The sequence below is a fragment of the Myxine glutinosa genome, chromosome 13 (genome assembly GCF_964187855.1).
Source record: "Myxine glutinosa chromosome 13, kmMyxGlut1.1, whole genome shotgun sequence".
Lineage (NCBI taxonomy): Eukaryota > Metazoa > Chordata > Myxini > Myxiniformes > Myxinidae > Myxine > Myxine glutinosa.
The window spans coordinates 68,845,510-68,870,131 of NC_136273.1; the positions used below are offsets into that span (position 1 = coordinate 68,845,510).

General features: G+C 43.1%; 1 protein-coding gene across 4 annotated transcripts in view; it reads left to right on the forward strand.

Moving 5' to 3' along the window:
- The window catches only part of LOC137439004 (laminin subunit gamma-1-like), a 241,952-nt gene that overhangs the window by 159,318 nt on the left and 58,012 nt on the right, over positions 1 to 24,622 (forward strand). For all 4 annotated transcript variants that reach the window (XM_068134563.2, XM_068134561.2, XM_078767619.1 and 1 more), the window contains 3 exons: positions 19,734 to 19,922; positions 22,357 to 22,474; positions 22,690 to 22,788. In XM_068134563.2, the coding sequence (XP_067990664.2) occupies positions 19,734 to 19,922; positions 22,357 to 22,474; positions 22,690 to 22,788 (406 nt within the window). The remainder of the gene's footprint in view (positions 1 to 19,733; positions 19,923 to 22,356; positions 22,475 to 22,689; positions 22,789 to 24,622) is intronic.

The following is a 24,622-nucleotide window of genomic DNA, read 5'->3' on the forward strand; positions in this document are numbered from 1 at the left end:
TATGCTATAACCTTTCCAAAAATGTATAGGTTTGCTAATCTACCATGATTTTGAACGAAATATAATTTATTGACATAGTGAACCGGACTATCTGTCTACCAGATAACAAGGTTATGGCTGGCTTATTTTATTCCATATAAACCCCTTCATTGTGTGGGACCGGGAACTATGTTCCACACCCGCGCCAATTGCTTGCTGCATTGACCCGACCGACAACCTGTCAGGCACCATACCTGTGGTCCACAAGCAGACCCGGAGGGGAGGCCGGGACAAATTCCAATTGTATTTGCTTTTCAACCATTTGCCCGAACCACAATCAAGACACACACAATGTGGAGTTTGACTTCTCAAGAAATGTTAATCCATTCATTCAGTGAGAAGAGGAAGGCAGAGAATCGGGATTCTTCGGATCAAGCTTTTTCCGAGCTTATCTGGATTCTCATGGAAAATGCCTGAGGTCGTTGTCATGCTGTTTAAACCATTATTATCGAGGTCCAAGGGCAGAATTGTGGGTGGACTTGAAGAAATTATTTAATTTGTTCATCCTTCCTCAATCAGCAAAACATGTTACATGAAGCTGTTACTAACAGAATAGATAGAGAGTCTGCCTGGAGTCTTGTTTCAATTTCTTCTTGTTTTTTTTTTTTCCAAGTGTACAAGGATGAATCAAAACTCTTCCCACCACATTATCTTAAGACTTCAAGAGCTTCATTTCTTGGCCTCATACCATGACAACCAAACTTTCCACTTGGTTTTCCAAAATGAGGGGTTTTACGACATGGTGTCTGACTTTGGAAGTAAGTTTTGGTTTTTTGGACTTTGGAAGTAAGTTTTGGTTTTTTGGACTTTGGAAGTAAGTTTCTGAATTTTTGGACTTTGGAAGTAAGTTTTGGTTTTTTGGACTTTGGAAGTAAGTTTTGGTTTTTTGGACTTTGGAAGTAAGTTTTGGTTTTTTGGACTTTGGAAGTAAGTTTTGTTTTTTTGGACTTTGGAAGTAAGCTTTTGTTTTTTGGACTTTGGAAGTAAGTTTTTGTTTTTTGGACTTTGGAAGTAAGCTTTTGTTTTTTGGACTTTGGAAGTAAGTTTTTGTTTTTTTATATTTTTTGTAAGGGTTCCTCTATATCAGTGTTTCCCAACCGTTTTCTGATCGAGTACCACTTGGAGGTCCCGTACCGTCACCGCATACCACCTGGTTCCAGAAAAACTCAATCCGCGTACCACCTGGTTCCAGAAAAACTCAATTCGATAAGATATCAAGCTTATTTCAATTTAATGCCTCATTCTCATCCACCCTCTCTGAAAAAATGTCCACTTCTCCCTTCGTTGACCTCCACACCCCTTCCGACCTCACTGACTACTACAACCACACTCTCTCCTCCTGCCTTGACCAGCTTGCGCCTGTACAAACCAAAACAGTTTCTTTCACCCATTCTGCTCCCTGGTTTACCCCTGAACTCCGCCTGATGAAAACTCGTGCTCGCCAAATTGAAAGACTCTGCAATAAAACAGGTCTCACAGTTCACTCCCAAGCCTACAAGGACCACCTACAACACTACAAAGATGCCCTCTCCCGCGCCCGCTCCGCCTACTACTCTCAAATTATCCACTCTTACTCCGGAAACCCAAAAGCACTCTTCTCGACAATAAACAAACTCCTCCGCCCCCTGAACACCACCACCCAGTCATTCACAGTAGACAACTGCATCTCCTTCCTCTCTTTCTTCCAACGCAAAATTGACAACATCTACAACAGCTTGACCACCGCCACACCCGCTCCCCCTCCAACCACCTGCCCCCCCCCCCCTGTCCTGCCATCCCCTGTCTCGGTTCTCCCCAATCTCCCCTACTGACCTCTCTGAACTCCTCATAGGAATGAAAACTGCCACCTGCACTCTTGACCCCATCCCCTCCAGCTTTGTCAAGGTCTCCCTCCCTGCTCTCTCTCCACTTATCATTGCAACAATAAACTCCTCCCTGTCTACAGGCATCGTCCCACCTTCCCTCAAAATTGCTGCTGTTACCCCCATTCTAAAAAAACCTGGTCTAAACCCTGACACCCTAAACAACTTCAGACCCATCTCCAACCTACCCTTTCTGTCAAAAGTTTTGGAACGCGCTGTAGCCACTCAACTCAAACATCACCTCTCTGCCAATAACCTGTATGAAACATTCCAATCCGGATTCCGCTCCAACCACAGTACTGAAACTGCTCTCCTCAAAATCACCAACGACCTTCTCCTCTCCTCTGACGCTGGCAACCTCAACATTCTCATCCTCCTCGACCTCAGCGCTGCCTTTGACACCATCGATCACACCATCCTCCTCACCCGACTTGAATCCACCTTTAACGTTACCGGCACTGCCCTCTCTTGGATTAAATCATACCTCTCTGACAGACGCCAGTTCATCTCCATCAATAACTGCAAATCCCCCACTGCTCCCCTCCCCCAAGGTGTCCCCCAAGGATCAGTTATTGGCCCCCTCCTCTTCATCCTTTACCTGTCCCCCCTCGGTCACTTAATCCGCCGTCATGGTCTCCAATTCCACTGCTTCGCCGATGACATCCAGCTTTTCATCTCCACCAAGTCCGTCTCCACTGACACCCACTCTATCCTGACAAACTGCATCACTGAAATAAAATCCTGGCTTCAAATCAACTTCCTCAAGCTTAACTGTGATAAATCTGAAATAATCATCATTGGCCCAAAAACGCTCACAAAATCCACCCATAACTTTGCCCTCAACATCGACGGTATCCCAGTATCCACCTCCCCTCACATCCGGAATCTTGGCGTCATCTTTGACCAAACCCTCTCCTTCGACAAATACACTAAACAGATCACAAAGTCAGCCTTCTTTCACCTGAAAAACATTGCCCGTCTCCGCTCATCCCTCTCCTCCACGGCTGCAGAAACCCTCATCCACGCCTTCATCACCTCCCGTCTGGACTACTGCAATAGCCTCCTCTATGGTTCACCCTCAAAACTCACCAATAAACTCCAATACATTCAGAACTCCGCTGCCCGTCTACTCACCCATTCCCGGACCCGTGACCACATCACCCCCATCCTTTACAAGCTTCACTGGCTCCCCATCCCCCCGAGAATCCAGTACAAAATCCTCCTCTTGACATACAAAGCCCTCCATAACCTGGCCCCATCCTACCTGGCTGACCTCCTCTCCAGACACACTCCCACCCGCAACCTCCGCTCTGCTGGTACCAACCTCCTGACCCCCTCCATCCGGACCAAATTCAGATCCTGGGGGGACAGGGCCTTCTCCATCGCTGCTCCCACCCTCTGGAACTCACTACCTCACACCATCAGAGACTCCTCCTCACTCACCACATTCAAAACATCACTAAAGACCCACCTGTTCAACACTGCATTCAACATTCAACCCACAGCATTTAACCCCTGACTATCTCCTCTCCTTCTCCCTCCTTTTGCTTTAAATATTTCCCAATTGATTCTTGTCTTTTTGCAATTGTTGTTTTCATGTATTGTTATGCTTTATGTTTTCCACTCTGTCAAAGCGCCTTTGGGCTTCTTGAAAAGCGCTATACAAAATAAATGAATTATTATTATTATTATTAATGCGAGGGCTGCATCTGTTTCTTCTCCACCAGCTGGTCGATGCGGGGCATAACTTTGCTCACAGCACATCGGAAATCATGAAATATATCAGAAATCAGAAATAAAAAAATTATCAGGCCAAATCATTTTTTTTAAAGGTTGAGTCGCGAACCACCTGGAAGGCCCTCGCGTACCACTAGTGGTATGCGTACCACAGGTTGGGAACCAGTGCTCTATATATTAAGTACACATATGCGGTTTGGGTGTATGATGAGAATTTTATTTAATGAGACAATGAAATGAAGGGCAAAGATAAAACAGGTAAAGAATGTAAATGTTGGAACAAGGAAGAGAATGGAGAATGGGAGATGCACATAACTGGTTGTGGGCGGCTTTTCCGTATGCAGCACAAGGCTGTGGGGTAGCATCATTGGCTGAGGGCACAGCTGTACCAATGATACAATGCCCTCTGCTGGTCATGGAAGGAATTTTCATTGGTTTATGGTGCCGGCGACAGCTCGCCCGGCTCTTCACAAAGGACACCGTGGGATCTGTAACGTCCACTAACTAATACCGGAAGATGGGGCGTGCAGTTTTTAACGTCCATCTGTCCATCCGAGGGACGGCACACACATTGATGAATCATCCTGCCTGTGAAACACCGGGATGACAGTTTATAACTGGATTGGGATTCAAAACCTGGCTAGACAGGTTAGAGGGGAGTGCGTGTACCTCTAGCCCACGCTGTCATCCTTGTGGGGCCGGTGGGGTGTATGTTCCAAATGGGAGAGGGGGTGGCCAAAAGTTCTGCTCTTTTGTAAATAATAGAACTGGTTTAAACTGTAATTAGATAGGCACTTCGAAGCATTGGAGGTAGAAAGAGGTACCTGGATATTGGCAGTAATGCATGGGCCTGATGACCTCCTCCTGTGTCTCAGTTCCTTGTATTTCCTTGTATAATAATAGATAGACTGTCACTTACATCATTCACAAAGGCAACTTTTGATGGGTTAGATTGCACTGCATTGAATATTCTTTCAATTACATCTGTTTGATGGAAGTCATAAGTGACACACATGAGCTTTTATTCACTTGACCATTGATGACACTGCAAGGCATCTACCGGCATGCACCGGCCATCTTTCATTCATGTTACATGTTCTCTTATTCCTATTCCGAGCAGATTCTCCCCGAGTTTTATAGTGCTATATATAGATCACGAGCCACATCATGTGATCAACCTCGTTTGGATCCCTTGTTCAGGTTGCCATCCCTGGACGGTGACCAAATGCTGTACTCCGGTGATTCACAACGTTTGATGTACCACAAATAATGCGTTTTCTTTTCTACCATTTTTGCTTTTTTTGTTATTGTTCTTGCATCTTTAGACTCAGAACGAACATCTGAGCCACTCGTCACGAGAGCTGTTGAAAAGCCCTTTAATGTTTATTTCGAAAAAGACTAAAATGGGAACGCGTAGCACTAACAGTAAAGTGTGGGGTCCCATTTAGGATGTGAATTTGTTTGTAGGAGGTGTCTGCGGTCATTTCGAGAAACGTTTTTGCTTATGTTGGGCGGAAGCCATGATAGAAAATGCAGGAAAGCATGTTCCTTCAAACGGTAATGGTCTGCAAACCCAAATTGCACCGGCCTACGAGTGGGCCAGTGTGCGTAGGAGGCCATTCGCTCATTTCCAAAGAGATATAGCTCTCCGCGGTGACTCTGGGGGACATGAAAATCCCACCGAGTTACTGTATCTTGTGTAACCAAAAGGCCTTGCGACTGTGGGTGGATCCCGTTGGCCTGAACTTGAACCTCGAGTTTTGCTTTGCCAGAATGTGACCTTTATCGAGCGTGGAATAGTCTTTGCGTGTTTGAACGTTTTTCATAATCAACGCTGATGTTTGGGAGAGAAAAATATGTTTTGGAATGAGTGACCAATCTTTTCAAAGTTTATCTGAATACCTTAAATTTAAATGACCATACTGTATTGTTTATGCTGACACAATGGCAGCATTTCCAAAGTTTGTGTAAATGGCTGTCATGTGTTATAGAAGTTTATAATAAGTAATCATTAGCAGATGGCAAAAAAGGAAAGTGGATCGCGAGGGAATGGCTACAGTTCATAGTCGGTAGTGGAAGCTGGCTGGGTGTTGTACGCTTAGGGACTGCAAGAACTCAGTTAGTATAGTGTGTTATTCTCTGATGTACTTTGTCCTGAATTTGTTCCCCTGTGTGGCCTAATGCAATTAAAAATTCCGTCCTGGTGCATTGCTGGAAGAGCAGCATCCTTTGGCCAGGGATGTAAAGCCAGCTGTCCCTTCTGCGTTTATGCTTTTGCTGAAGATCCCAGACTAGCTCTCAAAACGAGCATGTCACTGTGTGCCCAAACCGTGGCTAAACTATCTGCAATTCTGCATGCATATATATATATATATATATTGTTTTGTTGGTGAGTGGTGAACGGTATAAAGTTGGGTGCTTGAGTGTTCCACCATGTTTGTTTGGTGCTGTGGATTCTGGATGCGGAGGTGTTGTTGTTGTTGTTCGCACTGGCTGGGGGTGGGGGTATGTACGCATCCAGTTGCTGCATGTGGATGTGTATGTGCCCCTGCTGGCCCACCTTAGCTGACCATATCGAGGTTAAAGGGCCGAAATGGGATGATGCTGAGGACCTCGACTGAGGACCCGGTCAGTGCGGCACACTTGTGACCAGGTGTGTTTTGAACTTTTATATATATATATATATATATATATATATATATATATATATATATGTATATATATATATATGTATATATATATATATATATATATATATATATATATATATACAGTATATATATATATATATATATATATATATATATATATATATATATATATATATATATATATATATATATAAGATGGGTGTACGTAAGTTAATTATAAAAAGGGTGTAGATGTTACATTTCATTCAGTCATCGGTTTAAAAATGGAGTTAGTATCTAGTCCATAAGTATAAATTAATACAGTTAGTTAATGGGATGTTGGTATGGCGCAGGCACGATGGGCCTAATTGTTTCCAAGTTTCCTTGTTTATTCCTTGTGTAAATGTAACAGAATGTGAAAGAATGGAAAGGAAGGTTTCCAGAGTGGTCATTGGGGGAAGGTGAAATGGATGTTGAGATCGTGTCTGTTATAGAAGGTTGCAGAAACACACACGAACATACACACATCAAAAGACCCACCAATACATCACCGAGGCCCATAAAAAGTGTTTCAAGAGTACTTTGGATAACCTTGTACAAGATATATAAACCTTAGTCCCGAAATAGTCCCAGAATGGTCCTGAAATAGTCCCGAAACAGTCCTAAAACAGTCCTAAAACAGTCCTGAAATAGTCCTAAAACAGTCCTAAAACAGTCCTGAAATAGTCCTGAAAGAGTCCTGAAAGAGTCCTGAAAGAGTCCTGAAAGAGGCCTGAAATAGTCCTGAAATAGTCCTGAAACAGTCCTGAAATAGTCCAGAAATAGTCCTGAAATAGTCCAGAAACAGGCCTGAAATAGTCCTGAAATAGTCCCGAAACAGTCCTGAAATAGTCCTGAAACAGGCCTGAAATAGTCCTGAAACAGTCCTGAAATAGTCCTGAAACAGTCCTGAAATAGTCCTGAAATAGTCCTGAAATAGTCCTGAAACAGTCCTGAAATAGCCCTGAAACAGTCCTGAAATATTCCTGAAATAGTCCTGAAAGAGTCCTGAAATAGTCCAGAAATAGTCCTGAAATAGTCCTGAAATAGTCCTAAAACAGTCCTGAAATAGTCCAGAAATAGTTCTGAAATAGTCCTGAAATAGTGCCGAAACAGTCCTGAAATAGTCCAGAAATAGGCCTGAAACAGCCCTGAAATAGTCCAGAAATAGGCCTGAAATAGTCCAGAAATAGTCATGAAAGAGTCCTGAAATAGTCCAGAAATAGCCTTGAAATAGTCCTGAAACAGTCCTGAAATAGGCCTGAAATAGTCCTGAAATAGCCCTGAAACAGTCCTGAAATATTCCTGAAATAGTCCAGAAATAGTCCTGAAATAGCCCTGAAATAGTCCCGAAACAGTCCTAAAACAGTCCTGAAATAGTCCTAAAACAGTCCTGAAACAGTCCTGAAATAGTCCTGAAATAGTCCTGAAACAGTCCTGAAATAGTCCAGAAATAGTCCTGAAATAGTCCTGAAATCGTCCTGAATAGTCCAGAAATAGGCCAGAAACAGTCCTGAAACAGTCCTGAAATAGTCCTAAAACAGTCCTGAAATGGGCATGAAAGAGTCCTGAAATAGTCCAGAAATAGTTCTGAAATAGGCCTGAAATAGTGCTGAAACAGTCCTGAAATAGTCCTGAAATAGGCCTGAAATAGTCCTAAAACAGTCCTGAAATAGTCATGAAAGAGTCCTGAAAGAGTCCTGAAAGAGTCCTGAAATAGTCCAGAAATAGTCCTGAAATAGTCCTGAAATAGTCCAGAAATAGTCCTGAAATAGTCCAGAAATAGTCCTGAAATAGTCCAGAAATAGGCCTGAAACAGCCCTGAAATAGTCCAGAAATAGTCCTGAAACAGTCCTGAAATAGTCCTGAAATAGTCATGAAAGATTCCTGAAATAGTCCTGAAATAGCCCTGAAACAGTCCTGAAATATTCCTGAAACAGTCCTGAAATAGTCCAGAAATAGTCCTGAAATAGTCCTGAAATCGTCCTGAATAGTCCAGAAATAGTCCTGAAATAGTCCTGAAAGAGGCCTGAAATAGTCCAGAAATAGGCCTGAAATAGTCCTGAAAGAGTCCTGAAATAGTCCAGAAATAGGCCAGAAACAGTCCTGAAACAGTCCTGAAATAGTCCTAAAACAGTCCTGAAATGGGCATGAAAGAGTCCTGAAATAGTCCAGAAATAGTTCTGAAATAGTCCTGAAATAGTGCTGAAATAGTGCTGAAACAGTCCTGAAATAGTCCTGAAATAGGCCTGAAATAGTCCTAAAACAGTCCTGAAATAGTCATGAAAGAGTCCTGAAAGAGTCCTGAAATAGTCCAGAAATAGGCCTGAAATAGTCCAGAAATAGTCCTGAAATAGTCCAGAAATAGGACTGAAATAGTCCTGAAATAGCCCTGAAACAGGCCTGAAATAGTCCTGAAATAGTCCTGAAAGAGGCCTGAAATAGTCCAGAAATAGTCTTGAAATAGTCCTGAAACAGTCCTGAAATAGTCCTGAAATAGTCCAGAAATAGTCCAGAAATAGGCCTGAAACAGTCCTGAAATAGTCCTAAAACAGACCTGAAATAGTCCTGAAATAGGCCTGAAACAGTCCTGAAATAGTCCTGAAATAGTCCTGAAATGGTCCCAAAATAGTCCAGAAAGAGTCCCTAAACAGTCCAGAAATTGGGAGTGAAATTGGACATACAGTCAGTCTCGCATAGTCAACACTCCAAGTCAGTTTTTAGTAAAGATAAATATGAATAACCCGAGAAAATATGTGTTTATTCTGTAAAGTTGAAAGACCTTTTGCATTTCGAGGGCAAGGAACCAAAATCGATGGGATCATAGTCACTTAACTTGTGTCTTTATGAGGCACAAAGGTAAAATGCTGCCTCGTCATGATAGAGTGAAAAAGGCCTGCAGTACATCAATAGCAGGTACAATTTGCCAAAAAAACCCCAGAAAACATCAAATCATTGTACAGCCTCGAGTATACCCTTACACTGTCCGTGCCAAATGCGCATTGCACGATGGGAAAGTCACAGCCATTTCCATATAGGCAGCTGTTATGGCATAAGCCCACACTATAATCCACTCACATCTCTCAAGTGCTGCGCAATTTATGCGCAGAGAACATCCAATGTGTGCCAGCACACGGAAATGTACAAGTCGTAATCGCTTTCAAGTTTGCGCCAGGCACCCTCTGCTCTCGTTTCCCTTGTAAGTCTGTGCGTCTTTTCCAACCATGTCCTACCTCCCCACCCCTTGCTTACGGAGACGGATGAAGCCGGGAAAAAAATCAGGAAATAAGATAAGATGTATTTGGAGCACTCGGTACTACGGTTGGAGTATTTTGGGCGAAATTAAGTTATATTACCTCAAAAGGAATGGAAACTCCCTTTGTGTCTTAAAAGGACATATTTTCCCTGGATGTGTGTACCTGATTGGTTGAGCATACGCCATCGGCAAATAATGATTTAGTTCAAAGGTGGGGGAAAAAAAGTAGATACTTTCCATGAAAAGTTCCAAGCGAATGCAAAGAGACCAGTTAACGTCATCTTGCCAAGAACCTTTTTGTTTTTATTACTTGTCCTTGCCTTTATTTGGGAGTCATTGAGTTCTTCCATATGGCCGACAAATGGGCCCGGCACTCCCATTGGTCTTATTTACTTCCAGGGTTTATTGGATTTTTATATTCATTTGTATCGCCATCGCGTTTGTTCTTGTTGTGATTAAAATGCCATTTCAGCACCATGAGCCATTGGTTCCGTTCTGATGGGAATGCTCGACAGGTCAATTGCTTTTGATATCCGCAAGAACCGGGACAGAATTTTTTTTCTTTATATGAGCCAGGATTGGTGTCTTGCATCCAGTGATGTCTCAGATTTATGAGTCGTCTAGTCTGCGTCGGATTCGTGCTTTATAGTCAGGACGTTGCATCAATGAGTGATCCGTGCATGATCAATGATCAGGAAATGATCAGGTGGAAAGTGATCAATGAGCGATCTGGTGGATATTCAGCTAGCTATCCCATCTGCTGCCAATTTGCTGGTGGATATTGAAGACCCCATGGTCTTTTGCAAAGAGTAGGTCATTGTGTGCCGGTGTACTGGGGAAATTCCAAATGTACGCCCTGACTATGACTGCCGAGAAAGCAATGGCAAACTAATCGATGTATTTATTTGGCATAAAAAGACTGATCATCATCATATCCAATCGAAACGATATTTATTTTGATATCCAATGAAGCACTATTCATGTTTCATACACTATATCAGGCCATTATTGATTTTCAATATCTAATGGTGCCATCGTTGATACTTTATGTTTGACTAGTTTGGGTACTCGGTGCTGCATGGGAAAAAGATACGTAGGGGTTCTAGCACATGTTGTGCATTCAAAACGTATGGAGCTATTGGCCTCATGGTCGTTACCTTTTGCCTGGGGACTGGCGGCAGCACTACATGCCCCCACATTCAATATACACTCTGTATTGGCCTCTGGAGGCCACAAAACGACCCCAAGGCCAACATGCAGGAGCTCAGAACCTTGCACAGATTCTGAAATGTCTCCACCCATAATTTGGTGTCTCTATGTGCTATGGTTCAGCCGTGAACGAGTACCAAACAAACAAACTAGAACGGCACTCAGTGGAGAGCAAACCTCCACCTGGTTGGCCATACCACTCAATGGTTAAGAATCACTTACAAAATTCTACTAGCCGGATCCGGATCCGGATATTCACCAAAATCGAATCGATTCTTCCTTGTCACACACACAACCTGTCCAACAAGTTTCGTCCAAATCCGTCCATAACGTTTTGAGATATCGCGCTATGTATCGTTTTTGGCCCGATCTCCCAATGGTGAAGAATCACTTTAAAAATTCTACTAGCTGGATCCGGATCCGGATATTCACCAAAATCGAATCGATTCTTCCTTGTCACACACACAACCTGTCCAAGAAATTTCGTCCAAATCCGTCCATAACTTTTTGAGATATCCTGCTATGTATCGTTTTTGGCCCGATCTCCCAATGGTGAAGATTCACTGAAAGAATTAAATAATTCTCATATCCGAATCTATATTCAGATCTTCACCAAAATCGAATCTATTTGTCCTTGTCAGACATCTAACCAGTCCACAAAGTTTCGTCCAAATCCGTCCACAACTTTTTGAGATATCCTGCTATGTATAGTTTTTGGCCCGATCTCCCAATGGTGAAGAATCATTTAAATATTCTAGTAGCCGGATCCGAATCTTCACCAAAATCTAATCATTTCGTCCTTTTCACATTCGCTACACCTCTGCCAAATTTCGTCAGAATCCGTCCACAACTTTTTGAGATATCCTGCTATGTATCGTTTTTGGCCCGATCTCCCAATGGTGAAGAATCATTTAAATATTCTAGTAGCCGGATCCGAATCTTCACCAAAATCTAATCATTTCGTCCTTGTCACATATTCTACATCTCTGCCAAATTTCGTCAGAATCCGTCCACAACTTTTTGAGATATTTTGTTCACAAACAAACAAACAAACGGACAGACAAACAGACAGGGGTGAAAACATAACCTCCATCTACCTTTGGTGACGGAGGTAACAAACAAACAAACACTTGAAAATATTTATAAGACTCGGCCGATTTGGTGTTAAACTAAGCCGGTACTGTCCATTAGGTTTTATTCCCGCTGTGAACACCACTAATGATCCTCATTTGAATTGAAGAACAACTTGTAGCACTATTGTTATTAATGATGTAAAGCTCAATATAAATAAATCCCTTTGTTTTGTCGATTATTACCAAGAACGGCCAAACACTCAATGCCCAGAGTTGCTTATACTAGGCCTGAGGGCCTAGGTGTCCAGCAGGCCATCGGCCATTGTGTTGCATAATTGTCGAACGTTTTCTTTTACAGTGACCTATGACTTAGCTCCGAGGCATAATTTAAATGAACTCCAGATCTAACAACAGGAAAACTTCAAACGGCCCCTAAAGCAAACAAGCACTCCATGATTGTTCCGGCTGTATCAACAGCCAATTGGTAAAAAGCGGTGCAGGCCACAACATTTCGAGAACCTGCTATTATATCATTAAATAAATTATTGGGGATTGGTTATCCAGGGTATAACATTAATGATTTAACCACAATGTAATACTTCTTACCTCCTTGGGAAGAAAATGCTGCATGTTTGATCTCCTTCCAAGGCCCGAGGAGTATTAACATTTCGATTTGATACAAATTATGATACAATTATGATACAAATCGCTTCCTGTGAAGCAAATCTAACGGAAGGCAATCTCATTTCCTTTCACAAAGCCCGGAGCAAGTGTGTGTCTACCCTCAGGAGAGCCAGGAAACAATATCTCTCCACTCTCAACACTGAAATCTCAAACCTGTATCCTTCCTCCAAATCTTGGTGGCATCTGGTCAAATCCGTTTCTGGTGTTTGTTCCCACTCCATCCCCTCCCTTACCTCAAATGGCTACACAGCTGGCACCGCACGCGACAAAGTTGAATGCCTCAACTCTGTGTTTGCCTCAAAATCTTGTGTCCCAAACCCATCCCTCTCTGTACCCACCGTACCCAGTCGTACCTAACTGCTCCTGGACTCTGTGTACTTCTCCCCTGACAAGGTGGAGAAGTTTCTGTCAAACCTCGACTCTGATTCTGCACCTGGACCAGACGGCATCAGCACACGGGTCCTAAAATCCTGCTCTGCCGCTCTTTCACACCCTCTCTATTTTCTTCACCATCTCTTTTGCTCAAGGTCATCTGGCATCAGCTTGGAAATCAGCCAACATCACCGGTTTACACAAAAAATGTGCAAAAACAGATCCTTGCAACTACAAACCAATCAGCCTGCTCCCAATTATCAGCAAAGTCATGGAATCCATCATTGCAAATCCTTCCTCTTCTCCAATGGCTTGATCTCCAATCATCAATTTGGATTCAGACCAGGTCATTCTAATCTGGACATGCTGCTTCTGCTGTCTCAACAATGGATGTAGGTCCTCAATGCCAAACAGGAAATCAGAGCTGTCTCCCTTGACATATCACGTGCCTTCAATACGGTCTGGCACCCAGCTCTGCTCACCAAACTCTCCTCCTGCGGTATCCATGGAAATCTCCATGCATGGCTTGCGGACTCCTCTCTAGTCATAGTCAACGTGTGGCCCTGAATAGGTTTCTCTCATCTCCCCCTTCCTGTTCAGGCTGGAGTTCCCCAAGGCAGTGTTCTGGGCCCTGTGCTTTTTCTGGTCTTCATCAATGATCTCACCGACTCTTTGGAAAATCCACTCTATCACTTTGCTGATGACTCCACTCTGTGCCGCATACCTCATCCCTCAGATCGGCAGTCTGCAGCCTCCTCACTCTCTGCAGACCTGGACAAAATCACAGACTGGGCAAACAAGTGGAACATGTCTTTCAATCCTGACAAATCTCACACTCTTACGATGTCTCTCCGAAAAGATCGACTGGACAACCCTCCCATCTACTTTCTGAACAATCCTCTCCAAGAAGTTCTGTCACTCAAGCTTTTGGGTCTCACAATCTGCCATGATATTTCCTGGGAAAACCACATTTCCAAGCTGGCCAACAAAGCCAGTCGCTGACTGAGCATCCTCCGTCGTGCAAAGTCCTTCATTGGCACACCTGTGCCCCTCACCAGATACAAGGGTTTCATCTGCATCTCAATGGAATACTGTTCTGCCTTCTGGGCCGGTGCTCCTGCCTCACACCTAGCTCGGCTTCACGCTGTTGAAACCAAAGCTTTTAGAACCATTGGAATCTCCCGCGATGAAGCTAACTCCGAGGGCGTCTCACTTACTCACCGCAGGCAGGTCGGTGGTCTTTCTGTCTTCTACTGACTCCTCTCCGGCCTTGCTCCCCCAGCTCTCTCTGGGCTCTGTCCCCCAAATATTCCTACAGGTCGCACAAGATCTGCCAGCAACCCTCTTATTGTGAAACTTCCAAAATCAAGACTCTCTGCGCTCCTTCTGGAACAAACTCCCTCACGCTCTTCAATCCCACTCCTCCTTCCAGGTCTTTAAAACAGCTGTTCACCACCATCTCTTGTCTTCCCCATCCAAAACTTTGATCTTTTCTACCCCTCTTAATTCGCCCCAGAACCACTTTTTTGAAATACCAACTTCTTTCCTGGAAGTCCCAACAGTGTCCATGTGTTTTTTTTTGTTTTTTTACCTCTCCCGCCCCCCTCCCCTTCATCCCCCTTCCCATGCCCTTCCCCCCAAGCCCTCTCCCTCCCACAGATCTCCCGATGTCCCTGTTCTCTGCTGTTGTACTTGTGTACTTCCCTCTCTCTCGCCATCTTGTTTCCCGCTCCCTTTATCTTATGTTGTATGTGTCAGTTTGTTTTTATGTGATTAATGTTAGTTCTTACACGAGCCTCGATCTTGCACACACAAAAAAAAACAACTACAAATGCAGTGAAATGTTGACACAGAAGGAAGTCATTTGGCTCATCATTGTTGTGACGTACCTCCATTAACTTAATCGATCAATTTACTTAAGTTATTTGTACAACCCAGGTAATTGCAATTTACCAAATCAATCTTATTTATTCGTGCCCGGCCTGAGGTTGCTTGGTAGCATCATTTTTGGGGTACGGTTGTGCCGTTGATACAGTGCCCCCTTATCAGCTAGCTTGTACTTACTCATACACGCCTGCCCTTTTAAAGGTGTATTGTGGGCTCTTTCACATGCACAACATGCACAACAGATAAGAGAGTGATCTTTGTGAATGTGAAAGACGGTATGTCCCGAAATGCAGCGCCCCCTGCTGACACAATACTGGGATGGCATTTTCGTTAGATTTGACTCCACAGGATAACAAATACATCAGACATTTCAGACATGATCATCCTACCGACTGAGCTATCCTTCCATGAAGGTCTCCTCTCCGATCACTAACTGCACTCAAATCTGCTTAGCTTCACAGTTCTGACAGCACTCGCCTCACTCAGGCCAATAATTGTGTCTTGATGAAAAGTCCTATTGATAAACAGAAGGATTGAAATAATTGTACATCTCTGCCTTTAATGATGCCTGCCACAATGTTTTCCTGTTAATGTCTTCCTTTTAATGCGGTGTCTATATACTTTGAGATTATGGGTAGCAGGATGGCTGAAGCTGGGAGCATATTCAACATTGAGGTCTTTTCTGGGTTTGAGTCTCACCGGGGTTGAGCTTCAATAACAAGTGCTGCGTTCAATACGAGAAAGGGGTGCTGCATCTCAGAGTATGTCAATGTCCTTAAGACAAGGGTGTAATGCTTTCTGTCCCATCATTTGAAAAGATTCACGCATTTTATGCCAACAACCTGCCATAATCTCTGCCTGACATCTGCTTTAATTGAACTCTTTCTGCAGTAAGTTGTCATGCTGTTGTGTTTATATGGCGCAGGGATTATGGGCCAAATGATCTCACCACTGTACACTTTAACATTTCTTGCACCTTCACCTTGACAGGATGACCAATGGATCATTATTTAAATTACATGACCACCAGGACATTGGCATATACCTCCTCCTTTGTGTTTTCACTCTTCTCAGAACCTCGAGGTGCTTCCTGGTTGGATTTGACATTATTTATACATCATCTTTTCTTTTTTTTTTCTTTTTTTTGTATACAAGGTCGAGGCTCGTGAAAGAGCGAACATTAATCACACAGAAAGACAAACAGACACATAAAACATATAACATCGGGAGCGGTAGACAAGATGGGGAGAGAGGGGGAAGGACACAAACACAACATTTGAGAGCAGGGACCGAGAGACGTGGAGACATCGAGAGATCTGTGGGAGGGAGAGGGCTTTGGGGGGGGGGGAGGCATGGGAAGGGGGGGGGGTGGGAGAGGTATAAAACATATGGACACTGCCAGGACTTCCAGGAAAGAAGTTGGAATTTCAAACAAGGTGGATCTGGGGTGAATTAGTGGGGGTAGAAAAGATCAAGGTTTTGGGTGGGGGAAGATAAGAGATGGTGGTGAACAGCTGTTTTAAAGACCTGGAGGGACGAGTGGGATTTAAGGGAGTGTGTGGGAGTTTGTTCCAGAGGCGGGAGAAAAGAGGAATGAAAGAGTGAAGGTGAGCAGAGAGCCGAGATTTCGGCAGTTTAACCATCAGAGGCTTGCTGGCAGATCTTGTGCGACCTGTAGGAATATTTGGGGGACAGAGCACAGAGAGAGCTGGGGGAGCAAGGCCGGAGAGGAGTCGGTAGAAGACGGAAAGACCACCTACCTGCCTGCGGTGAGTGAGTGAAAGGCCCTCGGAGATAGCTTCATCACGGGAGATTCCAATGATTCTGAAAGCTTTGGTTTCAACAGCGTGAATCTTCGCGGGATCGTGGGATCTTCAGCGTTGATATTATCAATTTGACGTTTTCTTTGTCTTCACATCTCTGGTCTTTTGTGATTTGTACCCAATGGGCCTAGCCTGCCCATATTCCCTGCTTGGGGAGTTTCCTGTTGCTACCCAATTTGAGGAGTCGATGGTGTTCTTCAGGATGACCCTATGAACCCTTATATGGCCGCTTTGTGTCCAAGCGATGAAACTGCACGACACCAATTCAGCAACTCAAGACAGTGATCTGATACCATCTGATGTCAGAGAAAGTGGAATTGGTTGGACTTTTAATTTTTCGGGTTAAACACTGACTCTCATCTTAGAGAAACATCACCGATCCGTTGGGACAATCAATGGTAGTTGTCCGGGCGCATGACTCCAATATCTCTTTGGATTTGAAGAATAGGATACCAAATTTTATGCGGTGATTTAAGGTAATCAAATTGGGATAGTGCTTCGGCCTGTATACACGTACGGAATACAAAGTCTGCAATTGGAAATGATGACGACGAGGTATGGGTTTGATATGGAGCATATGCCTGGAGATGCGCTGGGAAATTTTCTTGATGAAAAGGAATGAACAGGCCTGAAAGCTTTTCAGAGAGGAAGAGTAGGGATACTATAATTGAAGATGCGACCATTTGGGAAGGAAAGTGGGTCTGACATGCACGAAGATGCAGAAAGATGGTCGAGGGGAAAGGTGAAGGGAGTGGGCCTCCAGAGGGAGGATGCAATTGAGGAATGGTTCTTCTTCTCCATCCTCCCTTTGCTTTATCATCTCTATATTTGTTCAGTCCAAGAATATCTGCAAAAACCCATCTCTGTAAAAACTACTCTTAATTACGTGATGGTTCCACAACCAGATACTAACATGAGATGATTCAATATCCAGAGGTCAGCAGAAATTTCCCGAACTCTCATGATCTATCTATAGAGCTCAAAGTCTATCTATATTATAACTTGTCAACGTTTTACTCGGCTCAACTTTCCCAATAACCATCTCCACTCAAAAGAACATCACATAGTCATCTGCTCTCATGGCACTCGGTGGAGCGCATACCTCCGCCAGGCTGAACAGTTTACGTTTTGTATCCCACTGGTAGGCCAGATCTGCATCCGGACCTGAACTAAAGTCGAAATGATTCTTCCTCCTCACACACACATGTCCACCAGGTTTCGTCCGAATTCGTCCACAACCATTTTGAGATATCCTGCTCACAGACAGACAGACAGACAGACAAACAAACAGGGGTGAAAACATAACCTACATCCACTTTTGTTAGAGGTAACAACAAACAATCAATTACCTCCATCGCCCAAGGTGGACGGAGGTCGTGTTTTTCCCCCCTGTTTGTCTGTTTCTGTTTGTTTGGAGCAGGATATCTCAAAAAGTTGTGGATGGATTCGGACGAGATTTGGTGGACAGGTTTGGTGTGTGACAAGGATGAATTGATTCAATTTTGGTGAAGATCCGGATCCGGATACTCGTTCCATTTTGGATCATTAAGTATACAAGCGTTAACTGTACCAATACGCTGCCCAACACTCACTCATAAATCATTTGTGCCAACTGTTCCTACGTGTTTTGTGATTTTATTCGAGGTCTCTTTTCCACATTGGTTACTGCTTTTTGGCTTCTGTTGTTTATGGTAAGGTGAACAATTTTCAGTGTAAACGATACATTGCAGACATATTGCCTGAAACAATACAATAGTATTTAATATATAATGAATATCTCCTATATTTCTGAGCTTTTGCCAGCATTTTCTTGGCAAAACCTCTAGTTCTTTACAGCTGCACTTTCTGTATTCAAACACAAATACCATGCTTTGCTTATTTTCGCTGTTCTGGTAGGGTTGCGACCTTTGGATCAACTCTCTGCCCCGCTTAATGAAGATTGCTGATCTGGACTGATATAAGAAAGCTATAAAACTTCATCAAAACGCTTCGTGAGCGTTGCCATGAATACAAACGTTCGTACCTCTTTCAACTATTTTCAGAGGTTGCCAAAGTTTCTATTCTTGCATTACTCAGCACAGCGCCAGCCTTTTCAGGGTATGCGCTGGCTTAGAATGAGGGAGAAACTGAGAGCAAGATGGCCTCTATGTTCTAATTTATGGTTCTGATGCTTATCAGAATGTCTGGGCTTTTGTAGGAGTTGTAACGGACAGGGTCATTAGTGTGTTAGTCATTCAACTTCAAGGTCTGAAATATAACTGATGATGTCCTCATGATTGCTGCAAGCATTTAGCTTCCATTTGGAGGTTGGTTTTGCCTTTTCGTGGATGGGAGAAGCAACTTATGGTCATTAAATCAGCTGCCAGGCCTCTGGCTTTTAGTAATGCAAACCCACAAGGAGATAGAAGGAAATGTTGAAAACTATCTTTGGTGTATCACATCTTGGTCACATCCTGATCCCAATATTATACCACAGGCAATAATGAAGAATCTGTCATGATTGCCTTTCTATAGCAAAGGATCGAAATCCCCTTTTTTATAATGAACGGTATGTGTGCCACAATAAGTCTGGGTTATATTTTTTTATGGAATTGCCCATTGTATGCATGCAGAAGCCGATAACATTCTAAAGTCGTCACCTTACATACCATGTGCTCCAGTTCTCACGCATTGCTGTTGGTGTTTTGAGTGGGAACAATTCCCGTGCCAGTCGCAAGCTTTGTGGAACATTGATAAGGGCGTAAGAAAGCAAAGGTGGAGAGGTTTGTCTGAGGAATTGGGATGGGATGGGATTCGCGTTAGAGATGGTCTGTGGGAGTCAATTTAAAAAGGAGGGAGAGAGAGAGAGTGGGTGAGCCGATAAAATGCCAGGCCAATAATGAAACACCTGTGTGGATGTTCAGCACGTAGGTCTCTGTGAGGTGTGAGCATGACCATTGTGACAAAAAAAGAGATGAATTATATGTTGGTCCTTTGTATGGGAGACCGCCTGCATTATCCAAACATCCAAACAAACACCCACCAAGCAATGTAATTGATTTGGTTTATTTTACTTTATGTTTCCTGCTATGGCTGAATGATGATTGTGACTTAAATTTACAGTTATGATGGTCTTTTCTCAGCCTGCAAGTGCAACGGTCACTCCAAACGATGCTACTTCGACCAGAGGCTCCACCAATCCACAGGCAATGGTGGCCACTGTGTACATTGTCAGGACAACACAGCCGGCCCATTCTGCAATTTGTGTCAACAGAACTTCCACAGGGAGTCACAAAGGGGCCGCTGCATGCCCTGTAACTGTGACCCACTGGGTAAGATACCTCGGTCTCCTGTGAATAACTCACAGATCGGGCCGCAACCATACCACAATAAGCACCAAGTTTTAGTACAGATGCCAACTGGTCCACACCACCATGGTCAAACATGGATTGGCATTCAGCACTTAGCAATGTTGACAAGGCAGAGTTTATGTAAGTTTACCTCTAATGTCAGAAACATTCCGAGAAATAAAATGCAATCAGATTATCGATTTAATTATTACTATCATTATTAATATTTAAATTGTTATCATTCTCATCGAAATTAAACTCATTATTATAATTAATATTTAATTACTCATAGTCATCCGATGAAAAATCAACTGGCCTCGATGCTTTGCATAAGGTAATTTCAAATTTGAAATTTGAGAGCTATTCACGATAAAACAATTGAAAGAAATTTAATTGTGAAATTATGATCCAGAGAATATAACTAATTCTTGGTGGAAATGCCAGGGGCATAGTAAAGATCCCTTTATATGGTATGTGCCATGTGGAAAACTCCAGAAAAGAAGGGGCATTCTTGGGAAAAATGCCAGGGGCATAGAAAAAGCCCATTATATAAGGGCATGTGCCATGTGGCAAACTCCAGAAAAGAAGGGGCATTCTTGGGAAAAATGCCAGGGGCATTGAAAAAGCCCATTATATAAGGGCATGTGCCATGTGGCAAACTCCAGAAAAGAAGGGACATTTTGGGGAAAATGCCAGGGGCATAGAAAAAGCCCTTTATATAAGGGCATGTGCCATGTGGCAAACTCCAGAAAAGAAGGGACATTACATAGCTTGTAAAAAATGCCAAGAATAGAAAATAAGGGTCATTCAAAAAATATATGTACATGCTCATCTACCTTTGTGTTCTTAGGAGGAACCAAGTAATGCTCTATAAAAGTTAATATAAAGGGGGCGTCAATTTGATTCATACAGTTCAAAAAACTTTACTTACTGACGGGTTGTTCAACTTGTCCGGGAGAATTTTTTTTAGTAGATTGTGTTAGATCACGGCAGCATATTTCAGTCGATGTAGTTCATAGTTGATCACCTTGGCAGATTTCAGTTGATCACCGCTGACCAACAACACGAAAATCTAAATATCGCACTCCGGATGCAAGCGGAGCCTCTGGTCCATTGGTGCGGGTTGCGGATGCAAAAGGCAGCAGGGATGGAGTTTATTTTGGTTAACCGTGCACTTTTTGCGTATTATTATATCGATAACCATGCACTTTTTGTGTATTATTATATGGAAGAGATAGAAGAACAGAAGATAGAATAGAAGAATCTCTGCATGAAAACCTTAATAGAATAAGTCCCTGTTCTGGACCAAGTCCAATGGGGGCTAATAAACCGCTCAACAGAATAACTTGAAAACTGGATGTTATCGCTAAATAATAAATCAAACTCCTGGAAGTTGTACAAAAACACTCCCTTTGCACTCCCTTAGAGGGACACGATCATTAAATTTTTTGAAGAGATACAGCATGTTTGAGAGGATGATCTCCCTGACCGATGAGCATAAAAATAAAAATTGTTGAGCGAATAATAAGCCGGATAATGGTGTTTTGAAATTGGACGATTTTCACTTCCGTTATGAAAATGAGCTACTTCCTTTGATTCGCGTGACGTGAAAGTTGCACAGATCATTGAAGGACTTGGATGTCTGTGTTTCATCACAAGTTATTTTAGCTTTCAAGATACAGATGTTCCACGCTTTTAAATGTTCCAATCATCGAGAAATTTGCCCACATAACTCAAATGTCATATTTTTGCATCCCTGACCCACCAAACGATCGTCAACAATCGACTTATTTGATCAAGAGGTGATTACTACCTGGGAAACAAGCCTCGAAAATTGCTGAAACACGATGGCGTACCAACACTTACTGTACTGGGCAAGAGTTACATGTTGATTTGAAGCCTTGCCCAAGCTAGGCCCAGAGGGTTACAGTGTTGGTTATGCCCTGAGTGCAAAGGTGTATGTGTAACTTTTGGCAAGCCTTGTTTAACCATGTACTTTGGTCTTGGGCTGTAGTCTACATCCTTAGCTTTGTTAAAAAGCGTATGCTAAGATTTTATTTATTTCACTAAGATTATGCTTTTTAATTTTTTGGTTCAATAAAAAGGGCATCTCTCATTGAAATTTGGATGGTGTGTACTCAATTTTAATGTCTTCCCTTCCATCCCCTTAATTCTCTCTATGCCCAAATGTATCTCTACACCTATTCTTTTCACATTCCTACACTCCCATACTATCCTTTCTCTTTGCCATCAATCTGCCTTTCCTTCCTTTTTGTCAATTCAGCTCCTCCCACCTATTCATAAGTAATAAAAAGATGGCCCATACTTGTGTTTGTGATGTAGTTTAAGCAATGGCATGTGTATAAAAACTGTTTTTTGACGCTGCTGTTCTTCTGGTTGCTGCTTTTGCTGACAGGCTCATTGAGCCAGAATTGTGACTCCACAAACCAGTGTAAATGCAAGCCAGGTGTCGGAGGTCGAAAATGCGACCAGTGCCTCCCTGGCTACCACTCCCTAACGGCGGCAGGCTGCAGGTAAAGAAATTAAGATATTCCCCATAATTTTACCTTAATCTTTAATACCACTGTGTATGGCCAGGAGCTGCTTTGAGATGGACTCATCAGGTTAGAGGGTTGAACACTTGGGGTGAAAAAGTATTTTTTCCAAGCACCCTGATGCCAATTGAAGAGGCCCTATTGCTCGTGAAAAATTACGGTCCTTTGTCCAAACCCTTGTTTGTGCATGGCAGACGATGTGACTGTGATGTAGCTGGCACGGCGCGGGGGTGTCATGATGGAAGTGGACAGTGTTTCTGCAAGCAGAACGTGGAAGGCAATCACTGCAACAGGTCCTATATTGCTCCACAACCCTTGTCATTATGATCACGATCTGTTGTTTTCATTTTTGCATGAATGAGTAACAGCTTGAATAATCATGTGTAATTTTACCCTACGTTATCTCGGGCCATTTTTTACAAAACAACGTTTCTCTGCCATAGCAACATATAAATCTATAGTGCACTTAACATGAGCAATAATACAAACCAAGTACATATTCATCAATTCCACTCTCATCTTCATTTGATCAAGTTGATGATAATTATTATGAAGAATAACAATTCTAAAATGTTTGATCATCTTTAACCTTATAACAGCCAATAAATTAATCTAATATTTACAGTTCATCAAGGTCGCAAAATAAACCGAATTTGACGGCACACGTATAGAGGAGGTAGATGAAGATGTTTTATTTTTACCTTTTTAAGGATTTATTTAAAAGACTATAACGAATACGGTGGATGCGACAAGCAGTTCAGAACAGTCCAAGCGAAACAGAAAGACATAAACAGAGAAATGGAGACATGCAAACGTATGTACAATGATGAATATAAATAATGAAAACCTAACCCACACTGGTTGCCACAGATCACACTTTCACAAACAAGAGAATTGCAGGTGAGGACTTCCTTTTGCGATGCATGGGGTGTATAGCAATGGTGCAGCCCGTTATGGAAGCAGGAGCGAGACAACGAGAGCTAATGGTTAAGTGAGCCAGTGACGAAATGAGCTAAAGATGAAGTGAGCCAGAATGAAGTGAGCCAGAGACAAGGAGCAAGAGGAAACACAGCACGATGTTCTTTTCAAAAGCTTGTAATCTAACTCTGTATGGGCATGCCAGACCCAGCCCTTGTGACCCTGCTCTTTGTCCACCGCTTATTCTGCATGCCGGGAGCTCTGGTGTGACCTTCTTGCCTTCTGTGTCGACGCTTCTTCTTGACACTTTTCTTCCAACCCGCCATCATTCTAGGAGGAGTCCTTCTCTGGGCTGTCCCACCCATGGCGTGGCCCCAATAAAAACAAACGTTTATTGCCTTTTCCGGGCTCCATAGCACACTACGTCGCCATGGCTGGCACAAAGACAGATTGTGACAGTCAATCCTTTTGGAGCGTGCAGCACTTTCCCCATGTTCCTTTTTTTGCGATGTGAAGTCCTTACATGGCCCTGCCCGCAAACGAGGTGCTTAAACACACAATATTACCCTGACTATCCGGTCTATAAATTATATACGCTGCTTCCTCAGCGTCACATTTTACAAGATGATTTGATTTGACAGGTCCCTGATACATGGCAATCTAATCTACTCGAAACACACAGACCATGCTACATTTCCCACAGTCTTGTTCTGGATCCCTAACCCCTCCCACCTAACAATATTTCGTATTGAGCCCAGCCAGGCCAGTCTGGCTTGACAAATGCAAACTATCTGGTCACCTTGTTTACAGTGCAGAAGCTTCTTCCCAGACAACAACCACACACTAAGATAGCTAGCGTTGTGACCTGGTGAAATGGAACCTTCAAGAAGATGATGACCGGACCACTTACTACCTGCAGTCTTGTCATAAATTTGTAATTTTGTTCAGGGTACCGGGGAGATAACTCGTCTACTTCGTGAAGGACACGACGGGGTATTAAATGTGCACCAACGAATGAAAGAAGACAGGACACCCAGTTTAACATCCATTCAAGGGACGGCAGACAAATAGCTGCCTTGTCCCATCTGTGAAACACCAGGATGAAAGTTCATAGCTGGGTCGTGATTCAAACCCAGGCTAGACAGAGGTGAGTCCACATACCTCGAGACTATCCTAGCAGCCCAGTATTGGAAAGCTATAGGTTAACCC